Below are 25,603 nucleotides of genomic sequence, written 5' to 3'. Positions count from 1 at the left end.
ATCCCTCTTTGGGATCTTAAAATCAGAAAAATCAGGATGCATTACACAAAGCAGTAGTGCAAATTGTCATTTTGTTTATTTGCTGGGTCGAGCTCAGGCTGTGAGCAGCCAGCTCACATAGACTGCAAGGAAGAGTAATTTATGTCTTTATGGTATCATGGAGACACGTGCTTCTTTAGGCTTTTACATAGCATTCACTGTCATGAATGGAAATTCCCAAGCAACAAAGCTGTACAGTAATGCCAGGGCTTATCAGAGGGTCTTGAATCTGTATTAGCCATTGAATAGATTGCGCAGTTGTGTTCATTAGAAATACACCTTGCACTTTGTCCCTTGGTTTAAAATGTGGAACCTCAAATTAAGTAAAAGAATTATACAGGTGATTTAGTAGAATGTCTGGATGAGCTGTAAATGCTCAGTTCAGTAGAGGTTAGTGAGGGAACATGAATGTGAACTACAGGTTTGGTACTGTCATTTGTAACAGTATGTAGAACATAGACAAAATTATGGCACTAAAGCAAAACTTTTTAAAATGAGCTAGTGAGAGAATATAACAAATAAGAGGAATAGTTTGATAAATATTAATAAAGAATAATTAAGAAAAACACTTGCATCTTCTTTAAAATTCCCCTCAAATGATGAAACCTAATCATTATTTTTTGTACTCTGTCAATCATACATTAATTGCTGAAAATACTACAGAATCCTTTCTCTGCTCAGTGAACAGTTTAATTGCTTTGAAATGTTAGTACTCATGTGAGAGTGGCTGGTTAACTCATCAGCAAAAACAAACTTCTATCTCTTTTATTGAAATGATTTGTTTTACTTGCTTGTCCTGTAAAAGTCAGCAGAAAAAATGAGATAGGACTATCATAAACCCATTTTTTCCCCCTAGACCCACATGTCTTTTCTTTTCCAGAGTTCTGAGTAGGCAGCTTTGTGATGAATAATGTTGGTTGTGGTGGTGGAGACAGGACCTAGTATTTTGAGAGTGCCAGTGAGGATATACTGCCACCGAGATGTTGGTTGGTGTAAAGCAGACTGAAGGACTTTGGGATTTGAGGCACCATGGTCATTTGGAGACTCCACTGAGAGGCACTGTGATAGCAGCAAGGAGGAAGGGGAAAAGTGAACCTATCCTTTGCCCACCTCATCCTACCCTGTGAGTTTGCATCCCACTCAGCTGCTGCGCTGGAGCTGAGCCCTGGAGCTGATAGTCCATACCATCCTGTAGCCCCTGTGCACACTTGTCTAGACATTGTGTTTCCATTGCTGCTGGCCAGCAGGTATTTTTGCCCTGAGCAGAAATAATGGCAGTAGTCAGGGGATATAAGGACAGCTAGTTTGGGATCCCTGGACTGCTTGTACTGCAGTGGAGAGGTGACAATGGGGGGATCTGCAGGATGAAGTTTTGGACTTTCTGCAGAACACGGCTGGGAAGCCTGGGGTGGGCTGAGGGGTCTCCAAACAAGACTGATGAAAAGGTGGTACCTCTGCCATGTTCCCACCCACCATCATTCCTTTTTATGTTCTCTTTTTGATGGAATGATGTGAGAGTGGGTAAAGTATGTAACCAACTTGATAAGTTCATTTATTAGCCTGCTGCCGGAGATCTCCTCGCTCCACTTTCACACACACATAGTTTAACTAAATAGCTCCAATTGGTGATAATACAATAAAGTTTTTGTGCAGAGCCTTTGACTGATGAACTTCTTGATCCAGGTCTCCACTTACAAACACTGTAATCAGCCTCTCTCAAAAAAAAAAATCTACCTTTTTCCAGGGTCAGCGTAGTTCTTCATTTTACCAATAAGAACACCATGAAAGCCTAAGCAAATACAGTAAGGACTCACTCATGCCATGCACAGAGTACCCTCAACTCACTCCACCGTGGCTTGAGAGCAGCTCAGTATCTTCTCGGGATCCAGTGCCAAATATAGTAAGGGGGAAAATGTCCCCCATTCCTTTAACCTAGAGTATGAGTGGATATTCATAGCAAATTCCAGGACATATGACTCTCATTGAAGACTGCTAGGTCTTTCTGCTTCTTGAGATTCAGCCTGTTCCATACAACACAAGACTAATTGTGTTCTAACAGGGTCCATTGTAAGAATGAGCCTTGATCACCCTGAATGCTATAAATGAAATGGTTTTAGGCTGCAGAGTTCTGTCAAAAAGTTATGGAATAGAACTTTACAGATTTAACCTCTGCTCCATGTGAATTGGGATTCCGCAGTGTGAGGTGGTGATCCAGTTAGCATTAATGCTGAAGACAATAGTTCCAGTCCTACCAATGCCCAGGGTGCAGGTTTGAACACACAGTTTAATGTATGAAAGAACTACTAAAACTTGTACCCTATGCCAGATCTACACTTTTAAAATACTTTTAAAAGGGTAGTATTTTTTAAATATATGAATATAGGAGCTTATGAAACTGAAGGACTAGGAGAACTACCTTAAACTAGTTACAAAGAAAGCATTTGCTAAACTTTCCCAGTATTGCCAAATTAGAGTTTACAGAGGTATATAAGAACAAAATGCACCCATGAAGCAACAAGAAATTGTACTTAATGACGGTAATGAGATCAAGAATATCCTATCTAATCATCAGGAGAGTTTTCATTTACTTGGAGGCAGAGTTTTACTCAACACAGAGACCAGGTGGAGAGAGGTTAAAGGCAAATTAAGAGAGAAGGAAGGGGGAGGAGAACTCACTAGAGGAAGTAGCTGGAAGTATTTAGCATGAGATGACAGATATACCAGGAAAGCTCAGAGAAGAAAGTAGGAAAGAGGAGAGGGATGAGACTAACAGTGGTGCACAGCAGATACTTAATTGGTCACAATAGTGTGATGGATTAAGACAATCAATTAAAACATAAAGGATGGAGAGTCATTGTGCATTACTCATTAGACCTTCAAAGGACTAGATTTGGGAACATGAACCAGATGGCAAGGAAAGCAAGGGCACCACATATGGAAAAGAGAAGAAAAGCTGGGCATATTTTAAACAGCTTTTCTTAGGTATTTTCCTGACTAATTTAAATGCAAAGTGTATAGTAATGCATATCATTTTTGTTTTACAAAGATTTCAGAAAGCTTTACAACTAAAAATTACAAAGTAAAATGGTGTACTTAGGTTACATTATGGTATGCAAATTGCGCAGGGTCATCTAATGGCAGAGAAAGGATAAGAGTAACCGTACAAAGGGGAAGCATCAGAATTTAGCTTATGATTCTCTGTTTGTTAGGGTTGGAATAAAACTTACTCTCTTTGAAAGATGCTATAAGAATGTATTGTACTTTTTAGTAATCTGTAGTGACAACAATTTGGAAACTTCAGATACATATATCAGCATAACAGACTGGCTAAGATGGCATTTGATTAACTTCCAAATCTTCATTTTGGCAGACTGAGCTTGTTTTATTCCTCACTGATCGCTTTTTTGTTTAAATGGCAATTACAGTTCTATCGCCTTTTAAATAATTTCCCTTTTCTGAGGCCCATAAATGCTTGTATGCTGATAAATTCAATCTGCCTTTCATGTTTTGGTATTAATCATGCAGAAAATCTTCTTAGTAACACATTTATATTTTCTCAAAAGACTAAGACCTTTTGGAATAACTGGGTCACTAACTGCAGGGGCTCTGCAATTTGTATTGAAAAAATAAAAACAGATTTAAAATTACTGTCTTTTTTATATGGAAAAATAACAACCTTTTGGCTTTTCAGTCTTTACCACTGTTTACTCACATGAAGACTCACTCTGGCTTACAGACAACAGAAAAATGTTTCCTCTGAGGGTTTTTCGTTCAGCATTCTTGAGGCTCAAGCATACTGATAAAGCCTGTGAAATGAGTGTTTTCTAGGGGAACTAAAGCTATTTACTTTCAAAGACTGACACACCAGGAAAAATGTGTGATGCATGGCAATTGCTCGATTTCAGTTAAATCTGAGAATTTGAGGATTAAGCTGATCGGCTCCAATCCATAGCCAAATACAGACCAGATGGCTAGCCTGAGTCATTGTGGAGAATTTCAGTGTCCCAGTGAGCACACAGGGAACACCAATGTCCCCTACCCATTCTCTCACCACCGTCCCACTGTATCTTATACTGCTCCTTTGGTATCACTACTAGGTTACTATTCTTATACCTAGTCCCTTTACACAGGACTGGGGAAAGTTGGTCATGAACAATTAATGAGCTAAAAACAACCCAACACCTTCCATAAGCGATCCAAAGCCTATTGGAATAAACCAAAAACCAGTGAGATGAAACAAGAGTAACTACACTGAAATCAGTGAAAATTATTTTTGTAAAAAAAAAGGGTAGAAACTGAAACCAGTCTTTGTATTTAAAGTGGTGAGTTTCTTAGGTTAAATCTGATGTTTCTATACCAGTCACACATTGCAGATGGAAGGTTGAAATCTTTTTTTATGGATTATCACCAACAGCCTCCCAAAAGGATATGCATTTGAATCTCACAGGTAAATGTTTGACTAGCCTAATTTCTGTACTTTACTCAGAATTTGATTTTACTCTCATTAATTTAGGCTAGCAATATCTGTGGAGCTAATTCTGATTTACTTGGATAGAATAAACATAATTAGGTCAGTAGTATTAAATACTAAACTCAATTAAGTTACATCAGAGAGGAATTCAGGTCATTTAGGCAAGTATTTTGTTTATGTGTCTGAGAGAATTTTTGTCTTGAGCTGACAGCATTATTTGTCCCTGAATCAATTCACAGTTTAGGGAAAAAAAAAAATCTGGAGGCACAGCAGCTGTTTTTGACAGTTTGAAAATGAGCTATTAAAATTAAATATTTTGATGTCTCAAAAATATCAAGCACCATGACTGCCTTATTCTTACCTAAAAGCTTACAATATATGCATAATGCTGTCTAAAAAAACACCAACCCAAAGCAAAATTAGCAGAAAAATGAATAATGAATACTAAATAATGATAAATTTACTGACAGTGGATTAATGAACAGCAGAAAAAAACTCCTAAAATACAGAAAACAAGGTACCCTTTCAAAGAAACAGTCCACAGGAAAACAGTGCATGAGCTTGGCACAAACCACTAAGAAAATTTTGAAAAAACATTAAAACATTTTAAACAGTGCAGAAGTAAACAGAAATTCTAATCCCACACACTAGCAAGTGCTCTGTATTGACAGGACATTTGCTAATGAACAGTAGTGAGGAATAGCCTTACGCAGGGTTGAGTTTTAGCCAACCCTTACTTCACTTTGCCTAAGGCGGTCTAAATATCAGAATTTTGTGACCAGTTTTTACAGTGTTTCTCAGGGAATAAAATAAACAAAAAAAAAATTAATCTTTATACCCATTTATTCTCTCAGAAGTGATGCATCTCATTTCATCTGCCAAAAATGAGTGGTTCTTCTGTGTTCAGTGGGACTGACAGGCTGCAGCAGCAGCAAAGGACACACAACATTTCCTGCTCTTGCTGTATGTTCCTGGACATTTCATCAGAAATGGCTGGCAGGGTTTATTAATATTAGCCCTTCTGGGCCTGAAGGGACCTGTCCAGAATTACCTTACATAGAGATCTCAAAAAGAGAGGACATGCTAATAATTCATAACAGAAGTTTTAGGTAGTTAAATAATGACTGAAAATTCAGATGGGACAAAACTGATGGGCAGAGTGCAGTGAAAAAAGTAAAATTTCTCCTGTTCATTGAAGGCTATATTTAATGTTTCCTGAACAGGGAGGAGTAAAAGTTACAGTTTTATTGACTGAAAAGCATATTATTTTTATGTTTTAACCATATCTTTGGGGGATTCTCCTTTCCCATTTTTCAGCTATGGTGCCAAAGGCAGACGCTGGTCTGACCTTAGGAGGAGGAGATGTATCCACACGCGCAGATGATATGCTAGGCCGCGTTGCCTGCCACGCTGCATCAGTGCCAAAGCTGGGTGTAGGACCCCCCTTCCTGACTCCCTGTCCTTTATTTTAAACACGAGGTAAACAGGAGAAACTACATTGCTTTCAAGCTCTTCTGCATCAACTCCAGAAGATTCTAAAAGCCTGTAAATTATATTTTTAAAATTATTCATGCTGTTTTAAAAGATTTATGCATCTGAGATTTTTTTTTTCTTTTCAGTTGGGCACTAAATAATATAGAGAAGGTTCAGAGGACAGATGTGAAAGATGAGGAAATTATTTTGCTCATGAATTTTACAAGCCCACACAAAGTGCATGATAACAGTGCTTGCATTCTCTGTAAGTTCCCATGTGATATGTATAGGATATGATGTAAAAATAATTTAAAAATTCTTATGTAGTGAGTCAGGAGTAAACTAGTTAAAAACCTGAACACCACTTAGGAAGTCTTCCTCTGAGTAATTGACTGCCAGAAAAATGGGAAGGAGGAGGTGGTAGCAAGGCCCTTCCAATGACTCATTCATACAACAGTGTGTGAACAGCAAACAAGTCTACTGTGATATTGTATATATTAAATATAACAAAAAGGCACGTCAGGGAATTTCTTACAATTTTTGATTTCATGACATGCTTTTATTACTTTCTGCATTTTTTCCATCACAGGTTATTAGATTTACTGCAGCTTTGGAAGGTACAACACATTAGTATTTGTCGAGTATGCTGCCCCTAATGACTTTCTTAGCTTGCTCAAGTACAAACATCTTGCACTGATATTTATCAAGTGAACACAATCTTTTACCTATTCATTTGTCTCAGAAATGAAGAGCTTCATGTTTCCCCTGATACTGAAAGCAAGATTTCAGTGAAGTCTGAAATGTTCGGTGCACCAGGAAAGCTAAATTTTGCCGGATACTAAAAATATTTGAAATAATCTAAATAAGATTTTTAGCACAACATTGCTTCAGCCATTATCATTAATTAGAAGTTTGTCTGCTTTTTTTCTAAGTAGTACTCTATATAACTCAACATACTGCAAATTGTCAGAGTAGCTATTTATCTTTTTGGCATGCCTCATCAGCTTAATTCCACTGCTAACTGAAGAGTCACTCTGGCCTGCCCTGGCACTATTGACAGAAGAAAACTGTATCTTAAAGGACAATGAAAAATGTAGTTTGATTACAATGATACATTAGATACTATTAATCTAATCAAATAATCATATATTTGATCATGTTTCACTTTTTGAGATATGTAACATAAGGCCTAAACGGTTAAGTTCATTAGACAAATTTTTATTCCTTTTCAGTAGATCTTATTCTTCTAGCTGCTGAATATTTGCATAGTTGAATTCTCATGTAAAATAATGACAGCAAAGAAAGTTTCACTGTTTCACAGAGCTTTGATACTAAATTACATTAATTATCTGTTAACTAGTTGCAGGAGAGAAAGATGTTTTTGATGAGCTTTAGCCACAATACTAGTTCCATTGATTTAAATGGATTTTGCATCAATTCCCTTAAGAAATATAGCTATTATTATATGAAAATGTTTTTATTTTTGCATAATGAAACAGTGCAGAAAGAGGATTATCCTGAGTTTTGTACGTGTCAGTTAATGGTATTTATGTTTGAAACATAATTCTCTATCAGTAGAAACAAATCAGAGAGATAGACTGAATACATGCAATGCAGAGGGCTAGTCTGGAAAAATTAAGGGTGGGGAAAAGGACAGAAATAAGGACAGAAGTAAGGACAGTAAAAAGAAGTGAAATATCTTTGAGAGACAAATGTTACTGAATATACTTAATAGAAAGGGAACTCTAATTGATGTTCAAATAACTGCAGTAAATCTACATCGTGACCAGAATTGGGCCTTGCACAGTCTCTGTACCCTTTGTTTCTGATACAGTTTAATAAAAATGCCTCTCAAGACATCTCATTAAAGGTGACTCATTATTGTGGAACTCCTGTCTAATGCTAGTGTGGCTTCATTATTTTTAGTGTAGCCACGCTAACACAAAATCACAATACTGCGATTATGAATATATCCTTCAAATTCCAGTCAAGCACTAACCAGAGCCCAATCTGAATTACTACATCATAAATCTACTGTATTTGAAATCAGTGAAATCACATGGGTCTATCCAAAATCACTGCTCTACTGAATGCTTAACTACTGAACCACCGCTGTGCTATTATTATTATAGTTATTTATTATGAAAGGCTGACAGTTTGATAGAAACTATTCTTCTCAGGCAATGTAATATAGATATGAGTATTTGTGTATAATTCATTCCAATTAATTAGTTTGTAGGTATTAAGCATTAGCAGAAAGTGATTTTTTTTCCAAATCTACAATACTTCAGGCTTTCAGCTAATTAATTGGATGCCACCTTTGTTATTTACAAAGGAATTGTGATGATAAGTTATAGTTCATTTTTTGAGTCAGTGCTTCCTCAGTAATTGATTAGTACCATTTGAAACAAGTTCAGAGAAGTGGAATGAAATACTGTAGGCCTGTATTTGGTAGTACAGTCACTAAATCAACAGACTAAGAGAACCACTGTGTAAAATAATTCAGAAACACTTTTTGCAAACCCGCGTGCTCTCAGCTGCTCCACACACTGCTAATGTTACATGAAGTAAGGAAAAGGAGCTTCGTGCTTAAGCCAGTCCACTCCTCAAATATCAAAATGTGTGTTAGAGCATGCTGCAAGTGATTTTGCAGCTCTCCACCGTCCAACCACAGGAATAAGAGGAAGGTATTGGTTTGCCTTCCCACTCTTTACAATTTAAAGCCATGCCTGGCACCTGAGAACTGTTTGACATCATTCATGATTTGTGTTCTGTTCTGCAACTGAGGTAAATTTAGTTAAAATGAAGATTTTTTTGGACAGGAGCTCGTCAGGGACAGACTAGAAGCTGCGTAGATGAGTTTCTTTCTTCACAGCACTGCCAAGGCACAGTTTAGATTAAAAGCAGTAAGAACAGATGTTTTCATAATAGGAAGGGATAGAAGGATTTTTAATTCACTGCAATAAGCAACTGTTCAATGCAGACAGAGGAGAGAAAGTCTGACTCATGGGACTCCAGTGAAGGTCTGGATAACCAATTACTCGATCTTTTATGTAAAAAGAGTGAGGGAAATGGACCTGAGCTTTTCATCTGCTCCAGCTACCTCTGATGTGCACTTAAGTGACATGAATCAGAGTAAGCCCAAGAGCTACATTCCAAGCTAGCGATTATTTTATAAATACAGCTACAATACGCTATTGCTGCCCCTTGTACAAGAGGCAGTGGAATGCCAGCATGTAAGAGCAGGTGGGTAAAAAGCATATTACAGTCTTTTCAGTTAGCAAATTGAAGTTAACTGTTTGAATCTGTCAGTCTCTCCTTGCATATCTCTATGTATTTGGATCATATATCTGAAATCATCATTTAGAAAGTTCTTCAATATATCGATCAGCAAATGTTTTGGGGAATTGTTCTCTTAAAAAGATTCTCAAGCTGGAGCATCTCCAGCACTGGAGACATTTATTAAAACACATTGTAGGCAAAGAGTTGGTGGGAATGGAACTTCCCCAAGGGATGAAGTCTGATGACTGCAGCAGATACTTCAAATGCAGCATGTCTTGAATTAGGGTTCTGTTGGGCAATCAAATTATTGTGTCATAACAAATTTTCACACTTCAGCTGAGCCATAATAACTGTTTGGGGCATGTCTTCAGTCCAAAGAAAATGATAATGCAGGCATGAGCATCACCCTGATCTAAACTGTGGATGGAGAAGGTATCAGGTGTTGAATGTGATGGTTTTTGTGTGTGCAGCCAGACAGGCAAATGAAGAGGCTAAAACCTCCTTAAATCCATGCCTGATTCAGCTCAGACTGCAGGCTAAACTACTTTGCATTTCTTTACAGTTGGTCTAGGCTGAAGCAGGCATGAGGACAGCTGCCACCACTCAGTTAATGTGCAGTAACCTGTTCCTCCAAACAGACTGAGTGTGAATTTAGAGAACTGATCCTACCACCTAAACTCACAGCATACATTCTGTCAGAGTACTAGTCACTTCCTCTACAATTTAGAACTAGCAAGACAGAAATACATTTCTTTTGAGACCCCTAGTCCAAAGATGTAGATCTACATAGATGGATTCAGAAAATCCATTCTAGCAGAATCTGGATTCTGGCAGCTTGGCTGTCTTCACTGAACAGTTCCCTTTACTAACAGCCTTAGGGAGGCTGGTCATAAAGGAAGCAAAACAGAGAAAACAGAATATTGTGTTAGGCAAAGAGAGTCTTGCAGCAGGTTATTGGCAAATGGCTTTGCAAGAGATTTCAATATGGCTAAATATGAATCACTGTAAGAAATGTTAAGATCTAAATTTGTGTTTTGTTTTGTTTTGTTTTCTCCCTGTAATAATACTTTTCAAGCTAACAGACTAAATAGATTAAAGGAAGTAGGAATTTGTAGAAATTTATTTCCTCATAAATTTTTTTTTTCCAAAGACTTGCAACCAATTTTTGATACTGACTTCAGAACATTAGCTCTGCACATGTAAAATACTTCATTTGTTCCATTATTCTTAGTGCTGAAAGAGAACATTCTTTTCTCTTTCTTTCTTTCTTTCTTTTTTTTTTTTTTTCACCTTCATCCTACCTACATCTCTTTAGCTTTATATTTGGGAAAAAATATATCTTTCATTAAAGAATGCCCTTTGGAGGGGTATTCTTACTCTGAGTCTAAGGTTATGTTTTCACATACGGAAAGTTTGTCCTAATTGTTCCACACTTAACACTTTTCATGCTATAAAAAATTCTTTCTTTCTCAATTAAGGTGCAACTGGCTTCATTTTGAAATGATACATTTTCTATCAGTAAAATATTCAATGTTTCTAAATAACTCGGTTTTCATAAAACAGGAGAATACCATTGCTTAGGGCTCCTTGTTTTATAACAGGTTTTATAACAAAGTTTATAACAAGTACCTACTTTACTTTTTACAAAACAGAGAGTAATGCCAGATAGAAGGGTAAAGAATAGATCCAAGCAGATTGAAGACCCAAGTATTCATTATATATTTAACAGTATTGTTATTGAATTTCCAGTTATGCAGCTATCAGTGACTGAAGTGGAAAGTGAAAGGTTTATAGGAATTGGCCATTACATGTACATCAGTATATGTAAGTATAATGAAAAACAGACAAAGTTAGAGCATACATCATAAACTCACAGCCTCATATCATAACAGTACTGGCCAATACTGGGTGAAAATTGTAGAGAAAAGATGCACCATTCAATTTATAGTCTCTACTGCATGGGAAACACCCATTCCTGAGATTTCTTTGAAGCAATACTTTGTAGAGCAATCCTTTATCCCATCCACAGCAGTTTTTCATTCACTGATCTTTCTAAACGTTACAAAGAAAAGACAGTGTTATTATCCCATTGTAAAACACATCTGAGGTTTTAAATGTGCAATGCTGTCAGCATCTCAGCTAGAGGGTCTCAGTATTTGGGAAGGTGGAAGGTGAAGCTACGGTGCCCAGGGCTGCCTAGCCGCTGCTGCTCTGCCACTGAGATGGGCTGCATGTGACCAGGATTGGCACAGCAGCTCTTTTCCCTGGCCTTTTCTAGCTACCTCCATGACGAGCTGGGAGATGTCTAGAGGAATATCATTCATGATCACTAGAGCACAAGACAGAGGACTTGCTGCACTCTCCATGTGCAGCAAGCTACCTCCTCCAGGCACTTACAGGGCACAGGAATGTCATGCAGGGACACTGGAGCTGGTTCCTCGCAAACCTTAGATGTGTGGCTTAGACCTCTGAGCTGGCTTGGGAGCCATGTGTGCAACAATCTGCACTTGAACTATTGCCAGAACATAAATCTTGGAAGGGCTTTTTAACTTGAAAGCAGCACTGTGCAAAAGTGGCTATGGTGATTCCAGACTTTTGCTGGTAATTAAATCTTCCTGTGCTTCTTTTTAGAAACTTTCCTGCTTAGGCTTTTGCTAGATGAAAAACTTCCACATCATGGTTTGTTATATAGAAGCTTTGTTATATAGATATATGCTAAATATGTCATACCCACAGGGTGAAACAACAGCACTGAACAATCACAGGCTAATTTACTTTAAGCTAATGTCCCAAAATACTTATCTGTAGTAGGGAGTCTGTCACACAATTAGTGCAAAAGCCACCAGTCTTGCTAAACAATGATCGCCCCTCTTGCTAATATCACATCAGGTGACCAAGTACTTGTCATGGTGGGATATTGTATTTACAACTATTTATTCATTATAACATTTCAACTTCCTGCAAATTCAGATTTAACTGCTGAAAGAAGTCCCTAATGCCTGTACAGGAGAACCTGTTCCTTTGAGAGAAAGTGCCACCTGCTCTGTTAGAAAATGTGAGGGGATTGAGCTTGTACTAGCTTCCCCTGAGCATAATGTCTGTTCAGCATTTAGAAATTCAAGAGGACCCCATGGTAGCTAAAGAAATGCAAAAGCTCAAATTAGTGGTGGTTTTAATTATGTTTGTAGCAAGCAGTACAAAACACTAGTTATTTACATGCACCACTATTTCAGGGTTTCTGTTGGTTCAGCTGTGTCCATCACTGACTGGCTCTTGTTGGCATCACTGAACGATTTTTGTAGTAGAGACATGACTAAATGTATGTTAAAAAGCAAGCAGGGACAGTGACATTGAGCAGTAAAAGTGATTTACATTCAAAGCAGAAGAATATGAAAAGAAGGAAGAGAGGGAGGGAGAGAAAAGGAAATATTACGGAATCCTTGTGGTGTCTAAAATAGTGACTGATCCATGATAAAGAAAGAAAGAAAAGATGTAAATCTGACTTTCAGAATCATTTTTAATGTTTCTCTAGAATAACTTGAAAGTGTACCAACATGATGGACATTTCATAAAAGGTGCAGGCTCAAGCTGAAAACCCCTCAGCTACATGTGTTCTTAGGTCAAAATCCTTCTTCTGTCAAAAATACATGTAGCTGCTAGTGCAGCCTGCAGAAGATACACATGCAAGACAGAGATCTGGAATTACTGAGGGCCACTTGGTTACTAATGAAAAAGTTCTCTTTGCTCTGGTTAAAAAAAAAAATCGCCATGCTTTCCTTTCTCATCTACATTATTAAATGTAAAATAATAAATGAAAAAAAAATCATTTCCTTTCTAAAAGCACCAAGTATAACAAGTTACTTTTTTTCTTGTTTATACTCAACGGGCCATTTTCTTTATTCTTTGCAGCCTTAATAGGTACTACAGTGTATGAAGAATGCAGGACTAGGTACTAATTACAGAACATCAAAGTGCTGCTGTTAGCTTTTTTATTAACCCAGACTCTTCATTCTCTGTGGTTACTTGTATCAACTGTATAGACAGACATGGCATGGTTATTCCTTACCAGCTCATTGCTGCCATCCTCATCAAAATCCTCCTCTATCCCATCAGTCATCTCTTCTCCATCCCCATCTGCATCTGGCCCTCCTTCAATTGGCTCTTCTGTAGAGTTATCTGCATTCTCTGATATGCATTCCTCTTGAATCAAATCAGCATTATCTTCCATTTGTTTCTTTTGAGCTTCTGTAAGGAAAACATACTCTATAGAGATTCAGTAACCTTTCCTATTGGTGGCAAAGAACAATTCTCTGAGGGAGAAACCTAAGCTTCCCATCTCCAGATGAAGTAGGTTTATGAAAATTAGTGTGTTAATATCTACCAGGCAAATATGATCAAAATCCTTGTTTTAAATAATTAATGCATAAATCAACCTTAGTACTAACATGCTTATCCTTCCCATGCAGTGGATGAAGGCTTGCTTTAGCAGGGGATCTTGCTTTTTGATTCTCTGGACTTTGATTTGCTGTGAGAATCCAATTTGAATAATCACCATACATTTATTTATCAACAACCAATGAGCAGTACGTAAATCTCTATACTCTGAGAAGTGGATGGCTGTTAATTGTCAATAAGGGAACAAGGATTTGCATAAATTTGCTGTGAATATCTCTCAACAACCACACAGATAATCAACAAATCCTTCTAGTCAACTGACCATATTTTTTGATAGACTAAAGTAATGGTGTTCTCCCCACTTGTATAATGTGATGAGGTACCTGGAGCACGGCACCTTCTCATTACTCAAATACAGGGCTTTCTATAATTTCTGCTAAGCAGGGAAAAGAAACACCATTTAAATTTCCTTGGAGGCCCATAGGATCTGTTCTGCTTGGCTTACCCCAGTTGGCTGCATTACTGTGATTATGTATTCCAAGACTCCTGGATATCTTGAGGAGTTTCATCCAACAAGCCAAAATCCAAAGGAGGATTGAGAGAGGAATGACAGAGACAGACTGGCTGGGAGAGTTGTTGGAGGGATCAGAATCTTATTCCTACGCACATAAGGAGTTTAGATGGAAACCCTTATTTACCCAGTGTGACTGTGGGCCAGAGAATTATTTGTATGTAGCTGGAATATCAGTGGGTTTTTTTCAGTCTGAAGGTGACCATACCCATTAATGATCAGATCTGTATAAAAAAAAAAAAATCTTTCTTTATTAGATTGACTGTTCTGTAACACTAGTTAACGCATCACCTATCTTGTTGAACAGTCAATGAATCTGCAAATAGCCTGTGAAGCTGTAAATTTTTCAGCTTTATGAATGTTTTTTATTACTTTAAATTATTACCTGCTGCATCTAATATTCAAATCTTCTCACACTTTTCTATATCATAGTATTAAGCCAAGACGACATTTGTTTTTCCTTTTACCTGCACACATTTATTTTGCAAATCACTTTCATCTCCTCAGTCTTTGTTAGTCTCTAATCCCTCATTTTAAAATTCATGTACTGAAGATACAGAATAATGAGACTTCTCCCCCTTGGTCACCTTATTTTTTCAGAAAGATTCTTGGATTTAAAGAATAAAAAGTCATCTTAGATAACTGCTCTGACATTACTGTGGTTGTCCATATCAGTAGAAGATTCAGCCCATGGAACTTCAACATCTTTTGGTAACATGTTATATACAATACCATGCTAGTTTTAACGAGGACATTGACATCAGCTTTTTTTACCAGCAGACACACTGGGCTGGTATTACCAACATTATCCTTTGGTGCATGACCCATTATTATCATCATGTTACTTGCCTAACTGCACAAGGAAACGAGGGTTGAGCCAGCTATGTCTACTACATCCTGCCCCACCATCTTCTGCCTCAAGCCACTTCTGAGATTAACTCAGCTGTAGCTGTGACAACTGAATCAACTTTGGTCAAGGCTTTCAGAAAAAGGGTCCCTGAAATTATGGATTTAATACATTTTAACAGGAAATTTTTTGGGGCACAGTCGCTAGGAAATCAGGTCATTGATTTAATTGTCCAAATAAGAATGTAGACTGGTGTCTTTAGTGAAATCTAAAATACTAGTTGAGCATCTAACTCTTTTGGGCTCCTCTGAGAAGCCAAACTTAAGATCCTATTTTTAAGCATCCACTTGTAAAGACCTTCATCTCTGATATTACAGGGAGAGTGTTCTCCTATAGCAATCACATCACATCAGAACAACTTCTTATCCCTGGCTTTCTGATCCAGATTTTTACAAACAACTGAGCTATTTCTACTGATTTCATATGTACAGGAAATCGCTCTCCTAAGACTCAATAGCTATTTGCTAATCCAAGCAAATTCTGCTATCCAAAAGCTTGCAACTAACTATTTATTAAAGAGTGATATTCAGATACCTCCCATATTTGTTGCCTGTAGAGTTCTATCCTAAAACTGTAACTTACATTATATAGATTTTCTTGTTTAAAGAATTAACAGAGAAATCTTCTAATGTTTCTCAATATAAAGTGTGAAATTAACAATCTCTTACTTTTAAGTTCTCTTATCTATAGTCATCCTACTGAAATAATCAGGGGTTGATAACCACAAAAGAAAGAACATCAGCCAGTACTGTAAGGAGATTTTCATGCAGCTGTAGAAAAGTAACTGAAGCATGCACTTAGCTTGTCTAGCTTTTCTGTTTAACCTGTCACATTCCTTCAGATATTACTCCAAACTTTTAAGATTAATAATTAAATATTCTTCTCAAGAATGATACAAAATTAAAAAAAAAAAAAAGAGTACAAGATGATGGCTTGACCTCTGTATATTTTTCTTAAATAAACTCAGATCCTCTCTCTGATCCCAGTCTTAATGAGACCTTACCTTTTGGCAGAGAAAAGTGAGAAATAATATTGCCCAACAATAGAGAAGGAACAAAATCATCTTACATCTGATGCTGTAAATTAAATAGTTTAGCTACTGAAGTAGCTTTATTTTATATAAAGTATTTAGCTGAGGAAATACTCATCTATGGACTCATCACCCAGGCTGCATAGCCCTCTTCATCAACATGGGGAACTGAAATGGTGATCCAGATTTACTGACACCTCTGAGGTATTTTTTCTCCTCACACCCCTTGATGAGAAGAAAGGAAAATGGGGAATAGGTTTTGCACATGATGTTTTAAAACATCAACAGTTTGAAACTAGATTTTAATCTCCAAGGAGACTGTTCATTCCTCATCTTCAAAAGATATAACAGTATGATTCAATGCAAATCAGCATCTTCCTCTTTGAGATGATTTCTATTTAAATGAGTTCACTAGAGTCCTTTAGCAAAAGTGCAAATTGGATATCAAAGTACAATGACATGCAGGTCATTTTGCATAGTAATAGATTTTACATAAAAGCTTGCTGAAGTGGGGAAGTGCCATCTCAGAGCATTTCAGTGCCCAAGTGATTCAATGGAGTACCTTACAATTACATCATCATTGATTATGCCAACTTTTATCTAATTTGCATAAAGTGCAAAATAGAATATACTGAGTACATATTGTGTACAGTTCTTCTTAAAAGAGATAATCAAACTCTGAACTAATGATTTACCATAGACTTAGAAAAAGCACCCAAATTATTTTATGAGGTAAACTGGAGAACTATAACAGCTAAGGAATTGGACCTTGGCTGTTGACTTAGAAAATGATTATAAATGAATGGTAGAATCTTTTAAAAAGCTGCTTTGACATTTGTTTGTTAATTTGTTAAAGACAAAATATTTTTCTGGAATGTTACAGCCTGGCAAGTGTTTCATTAGAGTTGATTTCTCAATTCCAGCAGGAAATTTCCGGACTCAGAGAGATACCCCAATAGACCAGCAAACAGGCAGGCATGTGGGAATAGGAGAGATCCAGAGTCAAATATCTATTCAAATGTCTATATTGCCTGTGTCAGGTCTATGAAACTGCTAATTACCACTGACGTTTTAGACAGTCTTGATGGTGCTCTCTTGATGTGTCCTGTTGGGGCTTTTTGGCTTTCTATAACTGAGTGCAGTTAGGGAAGGGAGATGAATCTGAGTGCCCAGGCACCACGGCTGCTGGAGACTCTGAGCCAGGCTCTCTTTTTCACACATTTCACACAAATACTTAAAAGGTTTTCAAATGGGAAGGGGAAAGAGAAAGGAACGGGGAAGAGTAAAGGGAAAAGGGAAGTGGAAGTGGAAGGGCAAGGGCAAGGGCAAGGAGAGGGGGAGGGGGGAGGGCAAGGGAATATTGAGAGTTTTTGTGAGATAGGACTTCCATTTCCCATCTGGCTGTCATCAAAAATGGCTCTCTAATACAGAGCTCCTGTACAGAGATGTACCAGTACAGAGAGATTTACAAGGAAGCAGCCAAGGAAATACTGTAGACTGCAGGAAGAACTAAAATAGTTTTCCATGCTTATCAAGGTGAAAATATGACCTCATAACTCCATTATAACTGTTCAGCATGGCTTTAAAATGCTACCAGGTGAGATGATTTGTTTGCCAAAATGATCACTGTAATTATATAAAGATCTTGATAATATTAAAAAGCAGTGTTGGGTTTTGTCATTTCCAAAACATTTCAAGCCAGAGACAACCTAAGCTAGAGCAGGGCTTGTTTTACACAGGTGCCAAACTTCACGAGTAGTTTAGGTTGGAAGAGACCTCTGGAGGACTCTAAGTTCAAACTCCTGTTCAAAGCAGAGCCAAACTCAAAGCTCAGTCAGGGTCCTTCAGGGCCCCACTCAGCCAAGTTTTGAACATCTCCAAGGACTGCGTACTACAGACTCTCTGGACAGCTTGCTACAGTGCTTATCCTCCCCTTGGTGATTTGGTTTTTTTTTCCCTTATATCCAATTGGAATTTCCCTTGCTGACACTAGTGACTATTGCATCTTGCCCAGACAATAATTCCTGATACAGACCATCTAATAATTCTTAATGTAGATAGTACAAGTATTCCCACAGTCAACAACCTCCAGCTTAATTCTGTTTGGTCAAAATTATTTCAAATGTTTTGTTTCCAGAACATCTAGTAGAAAATTGTTCTTTTTTTCTACCGGTCTATAGAAGACAACTCTTGCTATGATGTTGTTGGATCTTCTCTGAAGAATATTATTTTTTTCCTCCTGATAGTTCTACCTAAGAGATAACTTGACTGATAACTATGCTCTGGTTTAATTCATGTGACTACAAATCGTTTTCACCTACCTGCCTCAGCTTTTTGCTGTTTTTCAATCTTTTCCAGTCTCCCTAGCAAGGAGTCGATTTTTGTTTTGATTTGGGTTAATTCCTTCTTGATTGTTTGCAACTCATCTGATTTCACTGTGAAAAGAGAACAGACACAAAAAAATGAAATAAATTATATTTGCACCCCTTCATGAATCAACAGAACATGTTTTTTCTCCTTTCCTGTGTACTTCCTCATTTCTCTCTATTTTTAGAGAATCAGTTTTTAAAACCAACTTTGTTAGTTACAAATACTGAATCCTAGAAAACCACAGGATACTAAGCCCTAGTGACAGGGGTTTACATGAGGGGTATTACTCTGTAATAAGCATTTCAGGCAAACATCTAAAGGGAAATCTTAGTAAATCCAAGTACCTTTTAGTGACAAACAGCCTATAGTGAAAGAATGACTCCAATATGACAGACAGTTCACTGTCTTGTAATGCTGTTTTTCTGCACTGTTTTTTAACAATAACAGCAATAATAAAAATATCCCTCACAGTAGCAGTAGGTATTTTTCAACAACAGAGAATGGTAACATAAATGCTAGAGCAGCCAGGAAGGTAATGTTATTTTCCAGTCAACAACTTCATCGCAATATAAAGTGTTAAAAATTATTACTTTAAAAGTTTTCAATTCTAGGTAAGTGCTTGCATTTTTTCCAGCTGTAGATAATATATGAAAATATTTCTTTTCATGATCACATCCAGGGGCTAGCTCCAGTAAATTAAGACCAGTAAATTAAGAAGTTAATAAATGTTTGTTACAGTGTATCACTCTTCATTTATGTTTGCTGTCATGTATGCTATAGCATATGTGCTATGTTTGCTACTTTTCATTTATGTTTCCTACTGCATTCCCAGATGGTACTGGAGGAAGTGCTTATGTAAAGGAAGAAGACCTAACTGCTTTGGAGGTATTTTGGCTTCAGAAGAAAGGATACTGTAGCACTCATGAATGAACTTGATGTTATGGCATTTTTGAGGCTTAAAAGATAGTCCAAACAGATCCACTTGCTCCATCTGTGCTAGGATATCATGTTGTAAAGGCCAAGAGGAGAAAATAGCAACCCTGTGCTAGCATGGGAAAATAAATCCATTATAAGGGTCAACAGCATATAACAGAGCTGTCATTCTTACAGTTCCTGTAGGGAGAAATGTACCCTCACCTTAAATTGTGAGGGACTGGTAATGGAAGAGCTCTGAGGAGTAGTACCCTTCCCTCCTTCGCTTTGCTGAAGAAGGGTATGCATTGTCTTTGGAGGTGCGTATCTGGAGCAATGGGAAGGCCGTCAGTGGGGCTGAGAAAGGGGAGCTTCTGCCGTGGAGAAGGACACATTTCCTTTCTGTACAAAGGGTCTTCTGACTGCATCTTGTCTTAGCAATCTCATTCATTGACTATTGGGCATGTATCTCATCATGGCGTCTCATAGCTATTTTTCGTTGGACAGTTAAAATCTAATGATGAAGCGTATAGGCAAGCTACCACCTGGTTCATTAGCGATAAGTGTGCATTTGCTTCTAAACCAACCTTAATGAAGGCTTAGAGGACATTCACTGAGGTTGAAACTGATGTGGTTTTTTTATTTTACAGTTTGGATCATGTACGCTGTAGTTATAACAACTCAGCTAAGGCAGGTTGTTACACATGACAATGATTTTTAATCATGTGCTCATATTAAGAAATTGTACATCTCACATTATCATTGTCTGAAACCTTTGATTTCATATGAAATGAACAGTAGGCTTTATATAACTATGGTTAAAAGTGACCTTTGTGCTAGGCCCTCATATTGGATAGAATATTCAGTATTCAGTATATTTATAGACCAAGGTCTTAAAATGTTCTCAGAGAAATAACGGGTCACTGTCCAATCCTCCAGATCTGTAATGAAATGTTAAGATTCTACAGTTCTGATAATTGTATATTTAGAAGGTCACTACTTCCCTGGGGGCTGTGGTTCGTCCATGCTGGATTACAGAAGCAGCACAGATTCCAAGGTGAAATAGTGTGAATCTGCCCAGTGGGGAATGCTAAGTGTCTGCAGCAGCCCACTATGAAGCCAGATGGCAACAGATCTCATACAGCCAAGCTGCTGTATTAGAGGTGCTCCTTTGACTGGCTTACCAGGGCCAAAAGATCAAAACTTAGAAGGGACAACACAAGGACCTAATGATACTTGCTCCCAGTTTAAAAAACAAAGCAGAATACATTTGCACTACTCAGTTTGGCAAGGATACAGGCATGAACATAGGGCTACTGTTCAAGTCAGGCCAAAGCTTCTGCTTCATAGGGCCTTCCCTGTGCTGCTCCACTGAGAATTCAATTTAGGAAGAACACTGGACTAAAGGGAAGACAAAGAAAATGATGTGGTTTCAACAGCAAATCAAGAAGTTATAAACTACTGAGATGCTGTATTGCTACCAATGTTCCCTGCAGGATTCCCCTATGCCAAAATTATTTGCTCAAACTTTGGCAATGAAGCTGCAACTTAACATTAATAAGGTCATTAAATAGGAGATTCCAACATACAGTCCATCACATCAAATTTATACTAGAAAGGACTGAAAGAAAAAAGGAGAAAGATTTTCAAAAAATCTGCACAAGTTCCAAATTTCCACCCCAGCTTCAAACTTGAGATGGTGTAATTATCCAGGTTGCTTACCCTCTTAATTTACAGGGCATCGTACAAGTCTTCAGGATCAGTGTCATCAGAGAAATTCCACTCTCGATTACATTGCACAGAGTATTTCCATAGTAGGCAGAGGTTACTAAAGCCAAATTGATATAGAACTACAGCAAGAGGGAGAACTTCAAGCTCCTTAGGGACAGTATTATGACACAGACAAAAATGTGAAGAATGTAAATTCTGTACTTCAGACTCACATGTTAAAGTTGTGCTGCAAACATGTCCTGCTTGGAGTGTGTAAATTCTCCATTAAAGCTTCACTGAATTTTTTTAAAAGAAACAAATCACTTTATAAACTTGAGACCATAGCTTCATGTGTTTAAAATATTTGTTCAGCTGATTTTTAGTAACAGAATAGGAAAATAAAGTAGCTTGCTGCTTTTTCTTTTAGCAGAAAGGCTATCAGGTGTATGTATGTAGTGAAAGAGAAAGAAATTACTAAAGGAATTCCTCAAGGATTGGCACCAGAATTATTAAACATCTTCAACAACTTTGACGTCAAAAATAAGTAAAATGGTGAAATTTGCTGATGACAGAAAAATTGCAAGGTGTCATCTATTTGGGATTGAATTGTAATGATATCAGGAGTGGTGATTTTAAAGATCTCTACAGTAGTAACAAGATGAAATTCAGTTGTTGATTGACTAATAACAGAACTCCTACTCTCTGAACATGGGACCTCATGAACTGAAAAGGAAAGTTAAAGAATTATCCTTGGGTGTACTTTTAATCTCAGGTTGACAATGGCCTATCACTATAATGCATCCATGAAAAAGAAAATGCAGTGCTAGGATGTATCAAATGCTACATTTCTAAAGATGGGGAAGTATCAATGTCATTGTACAAGCATCTGATGAGAGCTCATCTGGAGTAACATGTACAGTTTGAATCATTGAATTCTAGTGGGAAGGTGGAGGGAAGGGTCATGAGATGACCAAAAGAATTAAAAGCCTGAAACACAGAAGACTTTTGCTTGTTTGACCTAGAGAGAAGAGGCTAGAAGAAAATTAAACTTTTAAGCTAAAACAATGTTGTTCATGTGTATATGCACAAATTAGAAACAAATTTAAGCTGGAAGTTAGAAGAAACAGAAATAGAAAAAACCAAATCCCAACCAGGTTTAAGAGGGAATTTATTCTGTTTATGAAAAGGACAAGATGGTGTGGCTACTTGCAGTAGCATGAAGTACATTCAGTGGCCTTTCACAGTTCTTTGCTGTGAGTCTAAATGCATTCAAGAATGCATCTTTCATGTAAGCATCTAGGGTCAAAGGAGACAAGCGCACCCAGGAACCAGCTCAAAACAAGAGATTTAAAATTGATGTCAATCACATTTATAGAAATGGAAGTACTATCGTTGAATTACAGCAATATTTGGGAAATGTTTTTTTGACATAACTACAAATTGCAACCTAAAAAGCATGATTCAGATGTCTTTGAAAAGAAATGTCATGTATTTTTATCTAAACGCTTCCAGTTCAATACCAAATATTTTATCATATTATATTACTTTAGATTTCACTGTAAAATGGGTTAGCTAAGATGAATTCATTTAAAGGCATAATTCAGTATGTATTTTAATTTCTTAAATAACTATTCCCTACCCATGCACACAACGGATAAAAAAACTGATTAGCATTTTCCTCCTGTTTACAGCCATATAAAAAGAAATAGCATACTCCAAGAGCTTCAGTTTCCATTTTGTCAGAAGAAAGTGATTTTTTTCCAGTGCTAAATGGCAATCTGCATCTGCTGCTTCATACCATTAGCATAGAAAACTGCCATGTGTAGTTTCCCCATGTATTCAATTTTCTGAGTTCCTCCTGATAATGCGGAAAGGTTTTATTTTTTTCTAGTCTTTAGAGTTAAAAAATGAGAAAAATAATGTGGTTAACTGATCCTAGAGCAATTATAGATTCAGAAAAGAAGTCAAATCCTCCCAGTTTGTTTTTGTTTTAAAAGCAAACTTAGAGCACATATTACCACTTTTTGGTAGAACAGGAATTTACTGCAATGGAAGACAGACATTATTTCTGCAGATGTACTCATCAGTGAGCAAGGTATATATTATATTTTGGTATTATATTTTTATAACTTCTTTGCTGTATGCCACATCAAGCATCTTTCCTTGGATTGCTGCTTTTCGGAAAAAAGTTCCTCTAATCCAGATCCCTAATAATTTCACAAATGAGTCCTCTGTGTTCTGGCCTTTACTTGTACATGTATGGGTTCATTTTCTGGGTCCAGTCTGATTATGAACAGTTATGAGAATAGTTATGCCTAAGAGATTTCTACTTAAGTCTGAAAAGTATATTAGGGCATGTGATCTCATGAGAGTTTTGCCATTTGGGGATGAAATCTTTCAAGCATAGGCAATACCATTTTGACATAGTTAATTCTGAACTTGAGATTAAGCTGGTATATGGCCTTGAATTTCATTAACGCCAAAATAGCTTCCTTCCCACAAACTATGTTTCTCCTTATTGAAGAGAGCCTTTATTTAACTAACAATAAATTGCAATTCTAAACAAAAGTGCATTAGTTCAAGAGGTTCAAATTAGCAATGTAGAGTAGAGGGGCAACAAAATATTAAACTGTTTCATCCCACAAATCAATATAACAAACTTCCAAATAAAATGGCAAAAGAAGCAACAGAACACACATTCTCAGTTTTCCAGCTTGCAGACCCTAAGGGAATGGCTTGGTTATTTCTCTGATAAACGTCTTACAATAAGCTGATTACATTTCTGTCCAAGTCAACAAAATCATGTTTCTACCTTTATGATGGGCTGGCTGGGCTTGACAAAAAGGGAAGTAATTCTATGGGGAAATCAAGCATGACAGTCTGTATACTGTGTGCCTGACTCCTCTTAAAGAAAAAAAAAGAATCAACCAATTTATTTTCAGGTGTGCTACAGGAAAAAGAATATATTCTAAAGTTTATTCCTGCATGATAAATGGTCTCTGCAGTTGTGTTCCAAATGCCATTCTAAAGAATTGAGGTTGTAAACCCAACAGGGGTCAAAAATGAGGACCCACAATTTTTAGTGATGCAACCTGCAGCTCTCCCTTCAGCATTAAGAGCTTAATCAAAAAATTATTCTTGACACCTGGAGACTGACATTTGTAGAATTCATATAACACCTGAATACAAAAGCATTGCCTATTGAAGGATACTTACACCAAGGCATAACATTGTATATTAGGATCGCTCATGATTGTTCTTCTATTAAATAATTTACATGTTCTGCAACATTTCCATGTTATTTAGGCAGTGTGGTTGGAGATCTCACAGCATGTGGCTATGGGTCCTCTTATTTGGACTAGGGTTGAATTCTATAATCTACACTAAGCACTACTTAATTCTTGACATGCTACTACAAAACATTTTCTGAAATGAAGAACATGTAATAAAGCAAATGTGGTGACTAGTCTGAGGAGGAGATATCTATATGTTCCCATTCACTACAATGAAATACAGATTTCTGTGTGAGGGAGTTCCTTGACATCTATGCTAAATTCCTCTGCTCTCTCTAGTTCTAACTTATGCTGGACAAGAAATATAAAAAATAAAAACTCATCTAAAATAGTTTATCTTCTCAAGACAAAGTGAGTACAAAAACCAAAGAATTCTTAGACCAGCTTTTAGGAGAAGTAGTGAACTGAATGCAACTATACTTTTCATATGGATAAAACAACAGTAAAGGATGAACTAGAGGAGATCTACTGAATAAGTCTACAACCATACATACTTACTAAAGCTTAAATTCAGTACGGGAGAAGCCAAAGACTCAAGGACTGGAAAAGACCAGCAAAGTAATTTAAATTCTAAATCTACTAAAACTGAGTCCTGAGTCATATGCCTTCTTTTAAATCAATACTAGGAATCTTAATTCATTATGTAAAGTATTGAGGGAAGAAAAAGAGTGGCTATGGACAAGGGGATTTGTTCAAGATGTGTATGAAAATGATGTAGACACATGCTTACCCTCCAGAGAGCAAAGGAGATGATAGTACTCCCAGACATGCACTTATAGTGTGAGACAGCTCCTTAATATGACACCTAAATTCATATGATTTCTTGTGTGCTATGTATCAAAGTTCCCATTCTTGTTGATGGTGATCAAGCCAACTCATTCATTGGAGCCTCAAATCACACAGGAGCATGATTTGACTGTCCAGCCAACAGGTGCCTCCTTCAGCATGAGCTGAATCATCACCTAGGCTCCAATGACTAAGTTGGCTAGATCTCCATTGGCTAACAGGAGTTTAGACATGTAGCACACATACAGCCACCAAAACATCACCTCAAACTTAATACTTTTGTTAAGTAGTTCTAATGGCTACCTAACAAGTTAGTTTGAAGTTGACAAACTTCAGAATTCACCCATCAGATCTTTGCAAGAAG

The 25,603-nt window shown here is 37.1% G+C and overlaps 1 protein-coding gene across 7 annotated transcripts in view; it reads right to left on the bottom strand.

The window, feature by feature from the left end:
• The window catches only part of RALYL (RALY RNA binding protein like), a 387,048-nt gene that overhangs the window by 5,410 nt on the left and 356,035 nt on the right, over positions 1-25,603 (bottom strand). For 6 of the 7 annotated variants that reach the window (XM_067290597.1, XM_067290596.1, XM_067290599.1 and 3 more), the window contains 2 exons: positions 18,490-18,603; positions 13,332-13,510 (listed from right to left, as the gene is read on the bottom strand). In XM_067290597.1, coding sequence (XP_067146698.1) covers positions 13,332-13,510; positions 18,490-18,603 — 293 coding nt within the window. The remainder of the gene's footprint in view (positions 1-13,331; positions 13,511-18,489; positions 18,604-25,603) is intronic. The other variant, XM_067290601.1, reaches the window with a different exon arrangement.

Source organism: Apteryx mantelli, chromosome 2 (assembly GCF_036417845.1).
Source record: "Apteryx mantelli isolate bAptMan1 chromosome 2, bAptMan1.hap1, whole genome shotgun sequence".
NCBI classification, from domain to species: Eukaryota; Metazoa; Chordata; class Aves; order Apterygiformes; family Apterygidae; genus Apteryx; species Apteryx mantelli.
The sequence above is the reverse complement of the archived record's forward strand: the minus strand, read 5'-3'. Positions and strand labels throughout refer to the sequence as shown.